At 32.6% G+C, this 21,401-nt stretch overlaps 1 protein-coding gene across 4 annotated transcripts in view; it reads right to left on the bottom strand.

Annotated features, from left to right (window-relative positions):
• Brinp3 (BMP/retinoic acid inducible neural specific 3) overlaps window positions 1–21,401 on the bottom strand; it is a 362,612-nt gene that overhangs the window by 116,197 nt on the left and 225,014 nt on the right. For all 4 annotated transcript variants that reach the window (XM_028769967.1, XM_028769965.1, XM_028769968.1 and 1 more), the window contains 2 exons: window positions 15,041–15,146; window positions 7,076–7,312 (listed from right to left, as the gene is read on the bottom strand). In XM_028769967.1, coding sequence (XP_028625800.1) covers window positions 7,076–7,312; window positions 15,041–15,146 — 343 coding nt within the window. The remainder of the gene's footprint in view (window positions 1–7,075; window positions 7,313–15,040; window positions 15,147–21,401) is intronic.

Here is a 21,401-nt window from a genome sequence, read left to right as displayed (position 1 = left end):
TTTTGTCTCTCTCTCTCTCTGTCTCTCTCTCTCTCTCTCTCTCTCTCTCTCTCTCTCTCTCTCTCTGTAGAGGATTTATGAATCTCATGTTGACACCAAACTTACTATGAGTCCTGAATTACCTTGGACTCCTGGTCTTTCCCCTTCCATTTCCTAATTAGGAGGATTATTGGATTGTACTATACCTACTTTTTAATGATGATATGAATAAAACCCAAGGCCTCTATGCAAAGACTCTTTTGATCTAGTCTTATTCTGAAACATAAGCAATTCTTAACACTTTCATTACTCTGCCCTTCCATATTTACTAAAAAATAAACAGTAATGATAATCCTTGTGACTCTTTGGGAAAAATAAAAACCATTTATTCTATTGGAAATTTTAGAGAACATTACCGGCGTTAGCAGTCACTCGGATTTTCATGTGTGTTTAATAACATTCTATACAAGGTATGGGGAATCTGATAATTAGCATGCATCAGTTGGTAGCCATTCTCTATACCAGTTTATACCATAACTCTTGCAGTGCTACACCTGAAATGCCGATTTGTAAAGAAATTAAAACTCATTATTGGAGAGGAAGATTAAAATTGAATAGGATATAATAAGATTGTTCTAAGCATCCTAGCTTCTAAAGTGCCCTTTGACATTCAAATACTTTTTGTACACAGTGCTGTTATCCAGAAACTGTTTTTGTTTGTTTTCTGTTTTTTTTTTCTTATGAGCTGATAGTCTATTGTCTCCTGAGGTGAAAATTTTTAAGAAGCTAAATTTTAGAAATACTGTTCATGAAACTAAGAGGCATGAACAAATACTAAATGTGTAGATGATCATACGTAAGCTTTTCTGAAACATAATATCCCATACAGTCCTGTCCATAGAGAGTTTACTAGTTTTCATATAAATGATTAAATGCACAACACTCTCCAAAAGTCACAACTAGACATTTTCCATTATGGGGTGCTCTCTCACTGACATTCTTAGAACACCAAATAAACGTCTTTTAATATAATAGCACACGCTCTTGCTGAAGGTACTGTTGATGGCATATCACACATTAGATTCTGAGAAAACCAAGTGATAACAGAAGTATTTCAAAGTGTTTTATCAAAATGTTTCTAAAATATTTGTACTTTATATCAAACAAACCTTTTTTTCCTTTAGAAAAATTACATTTGGAAAATCCCATATTCTATAACCCTTCCTTAAATAAGTTTCTCACTTATAAAAAAGTTGACATAGAAAAATTAATAGGAAATATAATGCCATTTGTTTGAGTTTATTTGTTTTGGGGAGATTTGGTAAATTATTTTACAAGTTAATTTTAAACAACTACTAGATATGTATGCAAGACTTAAATATTGTAAGTTTCTCCATAATGCTTGGGAATCTTGACCCAAATACGGGAAAGGACATTATCTTCTCATTTTTGAAAATATAATTGTTATTTTCATATAAGTAAGCATAGCAAATATTAAGTTATTGCAAATTTAAGAGTATATGAACACTTATATATTCCTATTCTCTTCATTTGTAATTACAGGCTATATCCTATGTACCTGTGTACCAATAGGATTTATTATAAATCCCTCATTATCTGGAATTGTAAATAATTAATGCAGTCTATGTTATTTTTTATAATTAGTCTTATAAATTTATGTGGTTCACACTCTGAAATATCCCATGTTGCAATTTCTTTCCCAGAAAGATTCTTCTTAACTCAAATGAGTATTTTCTTGTAATTAAGAATATTGGAAACATTCTCATATTGCAAGGTTGGAAAATTAGTATGTTTGTTCTTAAACCGGCCTGACACTTTTGTTTATAGGCTGTAATAAGTGTATTATCTAAGGCTTGCATATAATAGAACAAAATGACCCATACAGAAGCATGCTGCTCTAACCTACAAATTGGACTTTACATGTGAAAATTGTAAGTATAGCAAACAGAAAAACATTTACAAACAAGTTATCTTGACCTGATGAAATTGCAACTTACTTTTCTTCTTTTTTTGTGTGTGGTGACTGCAATTAGCAGTTTAAATTACTGTGCTATGCACCCTGACATACTTCATGCTGCTATTCGTACCTGAGAAAAACACATCTAAATTCAGATAATTATCCTCCTAATTAAAGAATTACACACTGATATATCTTAGTTTCAATGAAAAAATATTTTAGCCTGTTAATTACCATCATTTGTTTTATTTTTCAAGTTAAATAGAATCAACCATTTAAAAGAAAACTACAATGTGTCCTTTTTTTTCCCCTTTGGTTTAGATTTTTTCTCTTTATATAAAGTATAAAAGGATTTGAATTTCTGTCATCAAGGTAAGCATGACAAATTCTTATGTCTTGTATCTTTAAGTCTTAGAAGCCATAAAACAAAATAATTGTAACTGCCATGCCTTTACACTAATGCATTTGATTGTTTAATTTCTCTGGTAGTTGGAGAAACAGCACTAAGATATAGAAGCATAGTTTTTAAATGGTTGAGTAGGGAATTGCTTTTAAAGTGTTTATCAAATTCCTCCTGCAACTTCATACATCAACATGATACATTCTGGATATCTTTTGCCTACCTCTCACAACCCATATTAACCACTTTGCCTATTCTTCACATTCCTGTTTCTGTCTTTCTTCTTGTTGTCTAATATGCTAACCTGAGGAAGTCTACATGGCCATAGGTTTTGAATGTAGTCTTAAGGCCTGACAGAATGACCTGTGGCCATACAAACTAAGACAACAGCGGTCTCTTCATCAAAAGATACCAGGAGAATAATGGTTCAGGTGAGTTTAGGTATGGCCTTGTGAGACTCTCACTCATGCAGGTAATTCTAGCTGTTGTGAGTTCATGATCATTATGGGTCTGTCATGATCTGAAGGGAGTCTCTCGCTGTTCCTCTCCCTGTCTTCTAGTTCCTACATTACATGAGCACTATACATAACATCTTTAGACACTCTGTCCATTGTGACCATGATCAGTGCTACTCAGCTATCGCTGTACACCAACATACTCCAAACATGCTTGTCAAGTGCCTGCTTCCTATTCTCTATTCCAGTCATCACTGATTTCATATCTTTATGTTTTTACTAACTTGTAATTTGGTTGACTGATTATGCCTTTATATAGGATAAAGTTGCTTTAACAACAACAACTTGCTTATTACTTTCTAACATCACATTATGATGTTTTATACATTTTCCTTTCCCAAATTTTGAGTCTAAATATCTAATGAACATTCTGCTATGTTTATCTTTTTGCTTCTTCCCTTTACTTTATTCAGACAATGTCCTGATGGTAAGCAGAAAGAGTTTAGCTGTGCATTTCAGTATTTACAATTATCAATTTTCGAAGTCTGGTTTTCTTCCATCTGTTAAGAATATTTTAACTGGCACATAAAGTGTGATTTTTCATATCAGGACACATGTGCACTGCATAATATCCAGATCATTGTTGTCTCTATTGTACTAGTGCTTTTTGATGAAAATTTTATAACTCCTTTGTCTACAATCTATTATGACAGTGTTAAACAGTAGCAAACCAGAACTTCTACCATATTCTGGGAAAGATTTCTTGTTCTGTCTGCTATCTATTCCTTTCGCTTACTGAAATTCATGTCTAAATTTTACTTGTGAATAGAATAATATAGAAGTTGTCTTTCTGTGCCTCAGTTATTTCTTAAAACATAATGATCTCAGTTTACACATGTGTGGAAACCTATAGAATTTCATTATTTGATATAGCGTAGTAGGACTCTGTTGGTTGCTAAACTATGAGGAGCATTCACTTTTAAGCTCTGAATGAACTGCCAAATTCCCTTCTGTTTTAGGGTTCCTATTTCATATCCTCATTGTATGCAAATGTTCACTGCATAGTGTTGGCAGTTCCTTTTTCTAACTGGATGACCACAGCTATTCTTACTGAGTAAAATACTGTCTTCATTCATTAGTTTTCATTGCCTTCATGATTAGAAAATTTCAGCATTTAAAAAAATATATTTCTGTCCATTTATATGTCATATTTTTTTTCCTTAAAAAAAAAGATTTAGGTCCATTTCTTTCAATTTCTGCTTTTAGCTTCTAAAGTTCCTTATATTATAAATATTATAACCTTTCCTGATCATTGTCTAAAATTTTCTTCCATTCCTCAGAATAATCTTTAATGTTCATTCATTATTTACAGTATAGAACTTGTTCATTATGCTTTAATAATATTTGTTGATATTTGTTTTAATTTTCTGTGCTTTATGGTATTGTTAAAACATATCTTTAATTGACTGTGATTAATCTCATCTCCAATGATGGTTTCTAAGAGTTTTGTAGCTTTATATTACTTTCAATATTCAAAATTTGAGGAAACATGCATGGGTTTCAGGTTCAGGTCTGGATTAAGGCAAATATTTTCAATTCTACTGTTTTACTGCTTCCATTCAATGTGGCACCACAAGACCCACTTAACATAACAAGGCAAGAGAGAAAAAAGGACATACAAGAACTAGAAAAAATTAACTAAGATTATCACAGATTGTCATGACCTATTTTCTTTTACATACTTTTATACTTTCATTAATGAGTATTTCATTATTTAAACAATTTCCATTCTACTCTTTGCTTCCAGCTCCTGATTCTGGCACTAATCACTTTCTAATTAATGACATATTCATATTTAATTAATATTATTAGGACCTCCATATAAATATTTGGGATTGGATGACCAGTGGGAGGTTTGTACCTTGAAAATACTAATCCTCTCATTTTAATAATAGCCATTATCTGCCTATTGCTTACGATCAAAGGATGCAGCCTTATAAGATTTCCCCCATCCATGTTGGAGGGTCAAGTAGTGTTGTCATATTGTAGGTCTAGTTTAGACAGCCATATTCTTAAGATTTTGTGGGTAAAGTCTGTAATACACACACACACAGACACACAGACACACAGACACACACGCACACACACGCACACACACACAATTTCATGCCAAATAACTAACGTAATTTGAGCAAAGAGAAGGAAGTGTACTGCTTATGTAACTTAAAAATGTAATAGAATCTGAAATAAGCAATAAATCACGGAATTAGAATAGAAAGACAGTGATTTAGCCCAGTAGAACAGTGAAGAGAACTGAGAAGTAAAGGTACATTATGAGAGATGTGTAGTGTGCATGTGTGGTGTGTGTGTGTGTATATGTGTGTGTATGTGTTTGTATGTGTGTGTATGTGTTTGTATGTGTGTGTGTCTGTGTCTTTGCGAATCTGGCATCTATGTGTTGATATTTTTTAGTATTGTGCATAATATTTTGTTCAGTCAAGAAAGTACTGTGAAATATTATGTCCTCATAACTGTTTTAGAAATTATTTTCATCTTCAATAGGCCACCATTTCATTATTTAATATGTCCTACTTTCAACAGTTACTATAAGAGCTGATCATGTTAAAATCTCTAAATCCAAATTCAAAGTTGTAATCATGCTTTGCTTCATACCTGTCCTGAAATAGCCTTATACCTCATTTAATTTCAAATCTTGTATTTGGGATTGTTGCATTCCAGTGTATAAGATTCCATTAAACTAATTCATGCTTTATTAGTTTAACTATCTTACCATCAGCTTTCACATCTAGATTGAAATTAAGGCAAAGAATATAAAGGCTTACTGCCTAGTATGCACTCTTAATGTAATAATTACAACCTAATTGGGCTGCAGACCGTTGTTCAGGTTACTTGCCTGAGGCAGAAACATTTTCCAAGGGCTAGGAAGGTTCTCAGGTTTGAAATCTGCCATGAGTTGATAAATGTGCCCCAAGGAAAAGCACTTGCAGAAAGTCAGAGTGTTCATTCATCATTCTTTCTCTAGCATTTCCATCCTTACCTTCATTCTTGTCAAGTCTATCCTTCTAACACAACTTTGCTATTTTTTCAATGATATTTTACTACAAATTTAATAAGTTATAATTATGATATACAATTTAATGTTAAGATATACAAAAATAATGTGGAATAACTAAATCAAGCTAAATAAAGTATCCATTAAGCCCCACAATAAATAAGGCTTTTGTTGATAATAGTAAGATTTTCATTCAGAAATTTTTCAAATATACAATATATTTCTATTTCTATAGTTACAAACTATGGAGTAACTCTCAATCTTATTCTTCTTACCTAGCTGAAATGTTGTGTTAGAAAACAACTATTCCCTTAAAACACAATGTCCATTCTCTGTTTCTATTCATTATTTTGAAAAAAATAATCCATAGAGTATTGATTCTCTCCAGTTCTACTTATTGTTGTTGTGTATAATGTCATGCTTCACTTCGCTTGCTTGAGGATCATGCATGCTTAGCACACTTTGACTAAATTATACCTTTTGTAATACATTAGATTTATTATTTCTTGCTTCATTATACATTATTGTATACTATCTTTTAAACATTGTTACAGTCATTTGAAGAATATTTTTATCTTCCATTATTTTAAGGTCAGCATTTTTAAAATTGTATATTCTCAAAGCAGATACACATGGTTATAAGTTATACAGATAATAAGAAGCAGTTTGAAAACAATGTTTAATACATCCCTAAATAATCAATAAATAATGGAAAATCTTCAGACCATTAACATAAAATGGCTCTAGTTTTATTAAAAATGTGGTCAACTTATGGTGAATCATCATTAAAATCACGAGACTATGAAGGCACAGAGCACACCTTGACACCTTTTTCATTACAAGTAAAACTCAAGAGCTCTCAGAAATTGCAGAGAAACCCGAAAAACATTAGAAGACAATCCCATATATTAAAATGACAGTACAATTTCTTCATGTGTGGTTAACTTCAAATCAAGAACAAGTTGTACTCCAATACCAATAGCATATAAGCAATTCATAAAACAACAATACCCTTAGTAAATCACTTATCAAGCAGTAACAAATGCAGTATAAATATCCACTTGAAAGATTGATAAAAACGAAAAACTTTCCAACCTTGAAATAAAACATGGTTTCAACAGGAGCAATCAGTTCTTTCCCCAGATTTTGGGGCCAAGATAAAGTTTAAGGAAGTAAAATGTCTGTCTTACCTGAATCTTCAAAGTCGCTGTTGTAAGCTTTCCATGTTTCAGTTATTCGAAGAAGATTCTCTTCCATGGCTTGAATGTCCATGGAGGGGCAATTGCATTCTGGGAATTTTGGACCACAGTGGCACCAGCAGTCATTATCCTTGCAGATAAACTCCCCCTCAGAATTACAAGCAATGTAGCTCAATGCTGCCTGTACAAAACGTTCCTGAAGGTAGTCGGGAAGGAGAACTTGAAGCCCTTGAAAGACAAATGAAGTAATCAAGTTTGTGGCCTCAAACATAGTCAGAAAGTACTTGTTTACAACACCCTGGGTAGAGATGGTAATTGTTAGTATTTTAACCTATGAATATATCTCTACTTAAACGCTAGCATTAGAAAAATTGTAGGCTATCTGCCTATACAATTTCAATACCTAAATGCTACAGGAATATAGAATCTCAAATTTTACTCTACTGATTAGTATTCTACTCTTTATAAACTGATATTATGGATCTTTGATGTAATTCATTAGGGCATTTGACAATGTTTCACAAAGTTTATTCCAAACCTATGTATTTGAAGATTCATGCTTACTCATAACTGGCTCTTGATGTTAATACCTTCATTTTTACATTTAGACTACCACTCTGCTAAAACTATAAAAAATAATATTAGTTGTGTTTTAAGAGTTGGGTCAAAGATAGGATAGCAGACCTTAACACATGACACAAAGAAGACTATCTTATATGATTCTATTGTTTAGGAGAAAGGACAAAGACTGAGAGGAGAGGAGCAGATGGCCTGACATAGTTTCTTCACAGTCCATTTCTTTGTTGTGCACATGTCATCCTTGCTAATACAGGTCATTAATTTTTTAGATACCAGTTTTGTAGTTACTATTTAGGAAATTGTTATCTGAAATAAACATTAAGCCTAATATTTGAAACCCTTTATTTATTATATTTTGAGAAAACCATAGTTTCAATTTCATAATCTGTGGGTACATATAATATATTTTAAAAAAGGATGATATTCTAACCAAGCCTCACCTGATGACACATGCATGTCACCTCAGCAACTGAGAGGCAAAGGCTAGGATACATAGCATTATAGGCTATCTTAAATTATATAACATGACAGAGTTACTTATGACCTAGAAAGAAAAAAAATAAAAAGAAAAAAAATTACAGGAAGAGAGAGAGAAAGAGAGAGAGAGAGAGAGAAAGAGAGAGAGAGAGAGAGAGAGAGAGAGAGAGAGAGAGAGAGAGAGAAGAGAAGAGAAGAGAAGAGAAGAGAAGAGAAGAGAAGAGAAGAGAAGAGAAGAGAAGAGAAGAGAAGAGGAGAGAAGAGAGAGGAAGGACGGGAGGAAGGAAGGAAGAAAGGAAGGAAGGAAGGAAGGAAGGAAGGAAGAAGATAGGAAGGGAGGGATAAAGAAATGAAGGAAAGATGGAAGAAAAGAAAGAAGGAAGCAAAGAAGGTAGGAAGGAAAGATGGAAGTATAACAGGCCTAAGAAAAATGATTATTAACTAAAATGCTTGAAAGGAATGTCGCCACAAACATGTTCACACATCTTCAAAAACATTAGGGTACACGTGTAGCCACATACAGATGATTATGCCTACACAAACCCATGTATACAACATGCACTTATACAAAAAAGTAAGAAAAATCAAGACAGAAGGAAACATTTGGGAAAAGTAAATATAAACATTTGGAAAATTGCACCAACAGTAAGTAGTTTTTTTTTATCAATGAAGTTTCGATAGTATTTACAATTCTTACATGATAAAATCTATTCACTATTTTCACCTGGACATTTACCTATGAACAAATTTTTTTAAATTAAGCATTAATATTCAGGAGAAAATGACCTTCACAAAGATATTGAGAATTGCACCCATGTCTCTATATCAGTTAAATAATAATTCCATGTATTTGCCAGTAAATGAATTCTACACATTTACTTATTTGGAGTCATATTTTCATCATTTTTAATTTAAATAGAAATATTTATTGGAAAGCTTATTTGAAAGATTATTGCCTGAAATACTAAGAATGTGAAAATGACTCACATGATACTCTTCTATCATGGGCAGCATATTTAACAACTATAAAATTACTGTAGTAATATAATAAAATATAATTCACTGTATAGTATTAATTGGATAAATATTTATATTAGCCCTAGGGGAACAGCAAACAGATCACTAAAGACAGCATCTGACCATTTATGTGACACACCACTTGTTTTCAACTTTCTGAAGTTTAATTTTCATGTTATAGGGTGACCATAATAAATCACACATAAAGCAATGAGAGATTCAAAGTATTCACATGGTTTTTTCTTTATGCATGGACAGTAATAAGACAGAGCAAGAAACATAAACTTGGAGTCAGGTTAATTATATTTCTATATGAGAAAGAGATCTATGTAATTAAATCATCTACATTTAAGTGACATTTATTAGTTTGGAGTACTCTGATGTTATTTCTTGGAAGGAGAATATATAGAGAAAAATATGTGTTTTAACATTATGAAACATATCAGAGGGTAGTAGTTATTATATATTTGAAAAAAGGAAATACTACCTTTAAGTTGACCTAGAAAATTCCTTTCATCTATCAATTAAACCCAATATATCTTTTAAAATATTATCTGAAAGACATGTCAGCTGCAAGGAAAAGAAAGACATCGATTGCCCTATCTCTCTACATCACCTAAGAAATACAATGACAGAATGACAAAGAGATCCACAAAGACTCAGTAGACCCACTTTGAACAAACAGAGAGCTGGGCTTAAGGTCTCCTCATGATTGCTACTGAAAACCTCAGCAACTACTCCACGGCCTGTGACATCATAGAACCTAGAGGAGAATATACCATTGTTGCTTTCCTAAATCAGTATAACATATAATATCAGTCTGAATAGCTATCCTTATGCCCACAGGTAACTGTAGTTTTCAGTCTTCTTCAAAGAAACTTCCTTTAGTAAAAAACAGAAAACCTTTCTGAAATCACAACTTTTCAAAATGAAAAGAACAACTGATATTAGGCACATTAGAAAACTTACGAGAGCCAGATATACAGAAAGTCTACTGATAGTGTCTCCTGTTTATGACAGGAAACCTGAACAGATGAATTCTCAACAATAAGGTTGTCTAAAAAAAAACCTCAAAAAAAAAAAAAAAAAAACTCACACTGCCTGGAATACAGATGGTGGAAAACCCAACATGACCCTAGATGAAGAGTTGCAATTTTATGGCTACTGAAAAAGAACGAATCAGTATTCAGCAGAATTTAGCTACCTGATACATACACAGAACCAAGCAGTAAAATCATACACACACACACACACACACACACACATACACACACACACACACCATTACAACAACTTAGCAGGTTGTATTTATATACCTATGCAATCATATAAATATATAATAATAATTAAAGAAAATGGCAGTGAGTTTGAGATGAAGCAATGAGGAGAGTAGCATAAAATTATGTGAATATAGTACATGTAATGAAATACTAAACTAAATTTTAAAATGTGAAGGAAAAAGAACAGAAAGATAGTTAAGACATACATACCATCATATAAAAGACATGACCAGTCTGTGTGTGGTTTTACACATACATACACACATGCACACACACACACACACACACACACACACACACGTTTATATACCCACACACATCCTTGAAATCATAATTCTATTTCGTATCTCAGTATCCAAAAATATTTTATTTAATTATATTTTTATTAATTACATTATACTTTTATTAATTATATGTACTCCTCTATTAAAACTACCTAAAATAGAAATTTTAGCAAATAATTTAATTTACCTACTGTACTATATTGTCAACATTATTATATGTTATACTACATTATAATTATAATGTAATAACTTTAGAATGAAAATCTTTAAACAAAAAATATTTTGAGTATAGACTCTCATAAGAACTATTCATGAGTAATTTCACATAATTAAGCTTATTTCAAATGATTTTCAAGTGATTTTCAAATCAAATGTAAATTGCTTATAGAAATTCTATTTAATTTTAAAAACCTTTCCATGAACTTCATTCCCTAACCATAAGGTTCTTTTGTTTTCTCTTTTTGTCTGTTTATATAGAGTGCATGATTTGATATGGAACACCCACAATATTAACTACAGCATGTATCTTATAACTGTAATCAAATACGTAAGTACTGAACTTTTGTGAATTTAGATTTACATGTTTGGCTTCTATATTTTTTCAAATTATCTGATCAGTATCTTTACAGGCAATGCAAGTCTACAGATTCAAGAAAGGGTATAAATTGAGATATTTCCTTTAATTTATTTATATTAAAATATTTATTTCTATGTATCATCAATATATTATTTTTAATTATTTAATTATTTCATAGGTATGTGCTTACATAATTCAGGTCATATATTTCTGTAATGGGCTTGCTGTCCCTTTAGTGGCCAGAAATAGGTGGTGTAATCATTAGGATCAGGATACAATCAACTCTGAGACGCTCATTGTGGATGTTGTCTACTGAACCTCGGTGCTCTAAAAGTTTACCAAGTGTTTCTAACCACTGAAGAACCTCTCTATCTTTTATATGTGTTAGGACTGACACAAAAGTATTTAATGTTATTGTGATAAGTTTAGTACAAATGTAAATAATAATTAACCATTTTTTACACATGTATAAGTCATGAGAGTTTTATGATTCTTTTCCATAACAGTGTTTTTATTAATTTCAATAATAAAATTATACCTTGGGAACAACTTTTTCTTTTCCACAAGAGTAAATGTGTGTAAGATGGACTTTTAGGAAAAAAAAAGTATCTGTATTTTTGTTTTTCTAACTAATACATACAAATTCCACCAAAGGTGAATCATTTCAGTTGAAGCTTCAGTCCTCCTTAAATACAATGGAAATGAAACATACTCTCTTCCATATACCTATAACCAGCATGCACGTGTGTCTGTACAGATCTACTGAAACACCTACCTAAAAAATTGCGGAAAGACAAAAAGACATCATGACACAGACACTCAGGAAGATATTCTTTGGCAAAAACATTGTTTCTAATTTGCGACTTGAGGTGAAATAGTTTATCCAGGATTTTAATAGATGCACAGGAAGGGGAAAGAAAGAAAAGCAGTTGGCAGAAGAAGGAGTAGACAATAATACCTTTAATGCAGAGAGGTGATGGGATACGGGTGTAAGGAGGCCAGAAGGATGAGGCAAAATGAAAATTGCACTGTCATTACAAACTGACATGAAGTCATAAAGAGAGGAAAGACAGTCTCCAGGCTAATTTTCTAAGGCTATCTTAAAAGTGATTTTACCTTTGAATGTGCAGATAAAGCTGAAAGAGACTATTGAAAATAGAGCCCTTGAAGATAGAAAATATGTGAAAGTCATACTGGGATTTCTGTGGCTTATATGAACTGAAAAAGTATAAAAGTTAAAATATTCAGTATTGATTCAGTTTATTATGTTTTGCAATATAGGCAGCTAACATTTTTTTTCAAAAAAAAATGAGTTCATTTCCTCAAGTGTGTGTGTGTATGTGTATTTAGACAACCTTTGGGATTTTGCTCTCTCTCTCCATCACTTGGTGACCAGAAACCAAACTCTGTTTTCACGTTTAGAGTCAAATGTCTCTGCTCACAGAACCTCTGTTTAAAGTGTTAAATTGTATAATCATTCACAGATGATAAAATCAGAATTTTATTGATAAGTGATAAAATTCCTCTAGATAGTTAAATAAAAGAGTTCATTTTTCTAGAGTTATTGTATATTTTAATCAAAGGTAATATGCTGATGAAAAACTTAATATCACATTAAATAAAATACTTCCTGTAGAACTAACAGTGGTGTTAGCACTATCTTTTCTATTCTAAGTAACAAAAATATTCCAGTAACTTAAAACCTCAAATAAATAATTAATTTTATCTAATTTATAGTATTTAAATATTTTATACTATTTGAAGTAAACAGTAATTATTAAACATTCAGTATTCTTTGAACCTAAGCTACTATGGATACATTTTGTTTTTACACTTATAGAATTGGAAACTAGACTGTAGCTTCTAAATGATTTTATATAAAACAAAACACAGATCTAATTTATAAAATTATGAAAGGAAATGAAGAAGCAATGATGCAAAATTAACTCTGCCTAGTAATTTCCCATTTTGAACAACACAATTCTTCATTAAGACTGTCAGGCCACTCCAAATCATACTTAAGTTAGTGTGCATTTTTGCTGTTTTTCTTTTAGAAAATATTTACCTATTTTATTTATTTATGATTGTGGATGTATGGCTGAATGTGTGTGTACATCTTCTGCATGAAGTAGCCTATCATTGTCAGAAGGGGACATCAAATCCTTTGAAACTAGAATCACAGACAGTTATGAGTTTCTAAACGGATGCGGGTAATCAAATCCTATCTTCCACAGGAACAGCGATTATGCTTAACCACTGAGTCATCTCCAGTCACTTGCACTGTCTCTTGCTTTAAAGAATGAAAGACTACATATTCTTATGTCTATTTTTGAGATCACATAAATACATACAACATACACACACAACACATACAATACAATACACAAACACAAAATTGCCAGGGTCTTTAGCAAAACATCCTAAATTTAATCATCTTAGAATGCTATTGAATAAAAGGATAAACTTTGCCAACCATCACAAATAAACCTAAAATTAAATAATGAGAATACACGAAATTTGATATAACATCCTCTATACCTCTATGCACTAGGGAACTAAGACGTCATGGTCTGCTGTATTTAGTTAAATTTAAACTTCCTGTCATATTTTATAGAATGAATAGAAATAATAATAAAAGTTACAAAAATTAATAAGAAAAAGACATGGACAATGCAAGCATATACAGTGAACATATGACACATTAGAGAACAGTGATTGGCACTTAGAATAAAACTATTCTCCATATAATTAATAATTAATATAATTATTAATAATTAATAATTATTACTTAATTTGTGAATAAAATAAGTTGATATTTCTTCACATAATCTAGATCATATTGTCAATAACTTTGAAAACCTAACACATATATGCTGACACTTTTTTAGGATTTGTCCTAGTCTAATGTCAGATTCCTGCATGAAGCCTACTTCCTTGTCCTTGGCTACAACAAAGAAGTAGTTTCAGGCAGGAATCGAAATATTGGGCTAGAACGAAGAAGTAATTTCAGACAGGAATCTAAATTTTCCGGCTAGAACAAGGAAGTAGGCTTCAGACATGAAAATGACCTTGGGCTAGGACAGGGAAGTAGGCTCAGATACTTTGATCATCCTGATATGCCTTTAGAAACAGTGATCATGAGAGTGTTCATATGTCTTGCTTTTTTCTTTAATTATTTGTGTTTATTGTATTGCTTGTTCCTCAATTATTTGTATCTATTTTATTGCTAGAATCTCAGCCGAGAACTGACCTTAATACATGCATGTAATCAAAATGGAATAAAAGCATAAAGGAAGATGGGGTATAGGATAGGAGGTCCTAGGGAGGGGAAACGGGGAAAGGGGATGACAACTGTATTGTAAATAAAAATATCCACTACAAAAAAACAGATTTGTTATTATTTTTAACCATATGTAATGTGTGTGTGTGTGTGTGTGAGTGCATGTGTTGTGTGTGTGTAGTGTGTTTGTGTGTGTGTATATGTGTGTGTGAGTGTGTGTGTGTGTGTAGGTGTCTAAAAAGGCTAGGAGTTTCAGATCCCTTGGGTCCTGAGATCCAAAGGATGATGAGCATCTGTATGTGAGGATTAGGAACTCGACTCAGATCCTCTGGGAAAGGACTAAGTACATTTAAATCATCTCCCCAATACCAACTGGCTTATTTCCATAAATCCAAAAGAAATTATAACTGGATAACATATCATCTAGATTCATAAAGAATTCATGAAAATTTACCAACATACCTTGCAACTGAATTTTATTCTCAGGACTCTGAACCAGAACAGAGCTGACAGAATCTAGGTTGTCATAGTTACTGCAGCCAAGAGGACCCGTCCGTGTTTCTGTCACCTGGTTAAAAAAAATATTAACTTTTACTAAAGAAATCATATTGTTATAATGTTCTTTCTGTTGAGTATGCTTGTCTGATACTATAGTATTTGATGGTAAAGATCACTGAAAGGTGTAGTGCACAAGAGCAAGAGGTACTTCATAGCACAATGATGAATTAAGAAATATGTTTCCAGCATTTTCTACTCTGCTTTGGAGACAGGCATAAATCTAATACATATAAAAATCATTTTGAAAAAATGTAAGTAACATATAATCATTATATTTTTTCCAAAGAAATAACGGGCCATACTCCTCAACGCTATTGAAAATTTTTGACTGATATAATAATTATTTTTGTTTTCACTTGTCAAAGTCACATACTGAGACATTGTCAAAAATTGATCATTAATTATTAGATGAAGTGAAAATATATCCAGCTTTATAAATGCAGTAAATTCTAAGCTGTTTGTCTTCCATCTGTTCAGCAGGAGGTCAGTGTTCCCATTCAGTTATCGTCTCAACTCAAATAATTGCCCTTTCAATGCCCCTCTTACAAACAAGTATGATGGAGTGTTCCCCATTCTCTCTATCGAATAATTTATTTTATTTATGCTCAAGACTAACATTATATGGAGAGACACACTAAGAAAACCTTAGTTTTCAAGGCAAGTTTTAGTATGGAGTTGTGAAATTTCATATTTTGGATACAAATTTTTAAAATCTATTGTTATATGTATAAATTAGTCAACTTACCAAGATAGAATTCACTGATCAGTGTTTAATTTAGTTAAAAACTATGTTAAGACATTATTTTAGATTATATTATATTGATAGATGAATTCTACACGCTTTATCAGGTTTAGAACTAGGAACAGTGTCCACAAATATTTTGTTTTTAAAAGAATAATGAAATAAATACAATTGAAATAAATTTAAATTTCAAATTATTAAGCAAATGTTTTCAATATACCCACCTCCTGAAAAGGATAGAATATGTACCATGATTACCTGAATTTTTAGCCATCAGTTAAAATGTTAGTATCTTATATATTTCACATGGGCTAAGTTTGAAACCAGGTGTCATTTTTATTAGATAAAATTAAAATGAGAGACACAGATAATGTTTTTTTAGTGATTGTGATTACAGTTTTAAAAAGTGGGAATGATAGTGTCAAAGTATTTTATTTTATTTATTTTAGAGACAGAATATATTAAAAGCAAACAATCAAATCATTTATATAGCAGTACAAATTGATTCTTGGTTCGGAGTACTGGGAATGGCTGTACTTTACTTGCCATGTGATGTCTTTGATGGCCTGGAGAGAGTAAGTGCTGTATATCATGTGATATGGGAGATAGAGCTTCACTAGTGGTGAAAGGTAAAGTCGAACCTTGACAAAATTTTATTTATAGAGAACTTGCAGTGTGAATACAATAAGCATGTATTTGATTCTGTCATGAGTATTTATGTAAATTTTCTTTAGACTATCGTACTATTTTCAGTGATGATACAAAAACAAACTACATCGAATAGAGGGTTTCAGTTAGTTTTCAATTTTTCTTTTAACTCTTTTTCTAAGGTTTCATTTATTTTATAGTTTTAGAATTTTCAGAGTATAAAGTTAAAGAAATATTACTATAGTTATGTGAACAAATGACAGAAGGTTACATTTGTTTAGAGTAAATGAATTGTATACAGTTAATTAAACTGAATGAAGAACTTCTACCATTCATAATTTAAAAGTTATAGAAAATCATAATACTAACTATTTAATATATATTTATGTAGTTAAAGTAAAGCCTTCCTATCTGGGCTAACAATACTTCCCACAGTAGCTAACTGACTATCTGACAAAGACACCAATAAAAGTCTTGACAAATCTCCCTTTGTGTGGTGGGTCAGGGTTGTCTAAGAGACTCCTAAAATAATGTAAGTTTTGACTCTTGTCTTCAGTGCCACCTAGAAGTTGGAGTGAATCCCTATTGCTGAAGACACTATGACTTTGAACATGTGATCTTGAGGACTTGAGCTGGAACTGACCTGAAAGCCTCCTGCTTGACAACTAGATTTCATGGTATCAGAGAGCTCCATAGATGCCTTCAATAGAGGGAAGCACTCAGAAATTCTTCCTTGCTTCTATGCCCATGAACTAAAGCAGTGACCCATCATAGCACTATATACCAAAAAACCACAATACTAACATGCATATTTTTACAATAACTGACAGTTGTCTAATTGTACTTAATTACCTCAATGAACAGGAAATTATCCTTCCCACTGAAAACCTAATAAACTACCTAGGCCTGTATAATGAGATCAAGGATGTTGGAGAAGGACCTACATCTTTCACTTTTCTAAAACAATACGTTTCTTTACTACATTCTAAATATTAATCTTTATACCCACTGTTAAAGTAGGTCTCACTCATCAATCTACTTGCTAAAGATAGAAATCATTACAGAAAAAAATAGTCCAATAAATATCAGAGAATAAGAAAATGTGTGGTGCCAAGTCTCAACTCATACATCAATTACAACATGCCTTTTCCTAAGATACAGGCCTCATAGATGTAGAGGAAACGAAAAGTTTTTAAAAGCAAGAGAAGGAAGAAGTTTGCTGGGAGATTTCCTCCTAGAAAAGTCAGAGAAGCTATATCTTGAAGCTTCATTAACATTCATGCTTAACAAGATATGAACAAGGATGACATCCATAAGTTGCTAACATGGAAGGAAGGTCTGTTAATGGTATCTCAACACTAGACATTGAGTAAGAGTCAAGAAAGAAATACTGAGAGCAGGAAAAAAAATGTTTTCCTCAGGGAATAAATCCCAAGTTATTCAATATATATATAATCTCCAATATAATATATAATACACACACACCACACACACACAAACACATATATATATATCACTAACATTATATTGATATTGACTGAGAAGATTATATTCATATATTTTGGATTTTGAATGCATCCACATGTGTGAACGCACACTTTCACATATATATTTCCTAAGGATGAAACATGGTTCCCTTTTTTGCCCTTTTACTTTTATTTATTTGTTTTTTTTACTTTTTATTAATGATTTTATTTATTTATATTTCATATGTTATCTCCTTTGCTAGTCTTTCTTCTACAAGGCTCCCACACTCCCTCCACTTCACCTCCAAGAGAGTGTTCCCCAACCTATGCACCCAATCCTACCTCATCCCTCTCTCATCCCCATTCTCTGGGGACTCAACCCTCCACAGTAACAAGCACATCACCTCTCACTGAGATCAGAAAGGCAATATTCTGATATATGTGTAACTGGGGCCACAGGACCAGCCCATGTACTCTCTTTGGTTGGTGATTCAGTCCCTGGGAGCTCTGAGATGTACACTTAGTTGATACTGTTGCTCTTCCTATGAGGTTTCAATCCTCTTCAGTTCTTCAGTCTTTCCCCTATCTATTCCATAATGGTCCCTGAGTTTGGTTCTATGGTTGGCTGTAAGTATCTGTATCTGTCTCAGTCAGGTGTTTTTAGAGCCTTTCAGATAACAGTCATGTCAGGCTCCTGTCTTTGAACACAACATGGCATCAGCAGTAGTGTCAGGGCTTGGAACCTACACATGGGATGAATCCTAAGCGGGGACCGTTTCTGGATGGCCTTTCCTTCAATCTCTGCTCCATTTTTGTCCCTGCATTTCATTTAGACAGGAACAATTCTTGGTCAAAAATTTTGAGATGTATGGGTGGTCCCATCACTCAACTGGGGGCCATGTTTCTCTACTGGGGGCAGTCTATTCAGGTTGTCTCTGTTGGACATTTCAACATGGACATCCTTATTGGGTCCTGGGAGCTTATCGTATCCCTGGTGACTGGAACTTTCTACGGTTTTCCCAGCCCCCAACACCACACGGCTGCATAATTCTATTCATTGTCTTGGCCCTCTGGGCTTCTTTCCTGTCTTTGCTACTCCCAATTCCCTCTCTCTGCAAATCCCTCTCTCACTTTGCCTCCTATGATTATTTTGTTCTCCCTTCTACATGGGATTGATGCATCCACACTTGGGCCTTCTTGTAAAGCTTTATAGTCTGTGAGTTGTGTCATGGGTATTCTGAACTTTTTGGCTAATATTCACTTATCAGTGAATACATAAAATGTATGTTCTTTGAGTCTAGGTTACCTCACTCAGGATGATACTTTCTAGGTCTTTCCAGTTGTCTGCAAAATTCATGATGTCCTCTCTTTTAATAGCTGAGTAGTATTCCTTTATGCAAATGAGCCAAATTTTCTGTATCCATTCTTCCTTTGCGGGACATCTGTGTTGTATCCAGCTTCTGGCTATAACACATACTGAGTCTGTGTAAATAGTGGAGCATGTATCCTTGTGGTATGTTGGGTATTTACCTAGGAGTGGTATAGATGAGTCTTCTGTTAGAAATATTTGCAACTTTTTGAGGAACTACCAGCTTGAATTCCAGAGTGGCTGTACCAGTTTGCAACCTCACCAGAAGGAGTGTTCCTCTTTCTCCACATCCTCACCAAAATCTGCTGTCACCTGAGTTTTGATCTTAAACATTGTGATTGATGTAAGATAGAATCTCAAATTTGGTTTGATTTGCATTTCTATGATGACTAAGGATGTGAAATATTTCCTTAAGTGCTTCTCTCCCACTGGATATTCCTCTGTTGAGAATTCTCTATTTAGCTCTGTAGCTCATCTTTTAATTGGGTTACTTGGTTTTCTGGAGTTTAACTTCCTGAGTTCTTTGTATATTTATGGATATTAGTCCTTTATCAGATGAAGAGTTAGTGAAGATCTTTTGTCAATCTGTAGGTTGCTGTTTTGTCCCATTGTCCATGTCCTTTGCTTTACAGAAGCTTTTCAGTTTCTTGAGGTCCTATTTATCAATTATTGAACTTATATCCTGATCATTGGTGATGTGTTCAGGGAAATTTCCCATGTGCTAAGGCATTCAAGGCTATTTCCCCCTTTCTCTACTATTAGATTTCAGTGTATCTGGTTTTATGTGGAGGTTCTTGATCAACTTGGACTTGAGCTTTGTACAAGGTAATAAATATGGATATACATTTTGTGTAATTATACATTAACTTTAAGCTATCATAAGTTTGATCACCACTGATTTTTAGTGTTATGACTGTCTCTACATATAAGACTTGAGTACAATTTCTATTTATTTGTTTATCTTTATTTTTTTAGTATTGAACATTGAATATTAGATCTGATGTATTTTTAGCAATCACCAGAATACCAGGTGTGTTCTTTTCCAATCACCAACAGATACATTTTTTTTAGCAACAGCTTTTACTTTGGGGTGTTTACAATAAAATTAAAAATTAAGACAGTTGCGACAAAAGTGACTATTGCTTCTCATAAATTACATTTATAATCAACTATTTGTATTATATCTTAGACCTATATCTCATGATGTTTAGTGTTTCTAACAATGTTAAAAAATATTCAAAGAAAATAATTTCTTTTTTTTTTTTCTGTTCTGAAAAATACATCAACATGTCTGTTTCCCTTGACAGTGTCTTGTCATCTTTGTACTACTCCTTGGTTACATGACTACAAGACATACAGAGTAGCAATATTATTATTTGTTCAACCTGCCATTTTCAATAAAAACAGTAATAAATGTCTGTGTTGGAAATGCAGGCAACTAGATAAATGACTAGCCCAGAGGAACAACTGCTAATATTTTCCTCACATTTGCTTGTTTACTGTCAGAGTTTTATTACACATAAAAATACTTGAAATAAGAAGTGCGGTTCAGAACTATTGTTTGCTCATATCACCAACACATTCACAGTCATTTTTTTCTTTCTCAGATTTTTGATTTTTTTATTATCTTGGTTTTATTTTTCTCTGAAAATTTCATCAAGGTATAAATTGTGTCTTGATAATATCAAACCCTTACTCCTTCCATTTCTTCCCAGGCACCTTCTGTTCCGTTTTCCTCCTAACTTCCTGTCTTAACATCTATTTATGTATCTATGTACCTATATATCTATGTACCCGAAATCTATGTATCTGTGTATCTATGTATCTATGTATCTGTGTATCTATGTATCTATGTATGTATGTATGTATGTATGTATGTATGTATCTATCTATCTATCTATCTATCTATCTATCTACTCATCTATCATCTATACATATCTACCTACTTATTTATTTACATACTTATTTATTTATCTTTGTTTCTTAACCCTGACTTTGATCAGCTATTCCCAAATGCAAACATGAGTAAAGTTTATCAAT

The sequence above is a fragment of the Grammomys surdaster genome, unplaced genomic scaffold (genome assembly GCF_004785775.1).
Source record: "Grammomys surdaster isolate TR1022 unplaced genomic scaffold, NIH_TR_1.0 196, whole genome shotgun sequence".
Lineage (NCBI taxonomy): Eukaryota > Metazoa > Chordata > Mammalia > Rodentia > Muridae > Grammomys > Grammomys surdaster.
This window is presented reverse-complemented; position numbering and strand designations above follow the sequence as displayed.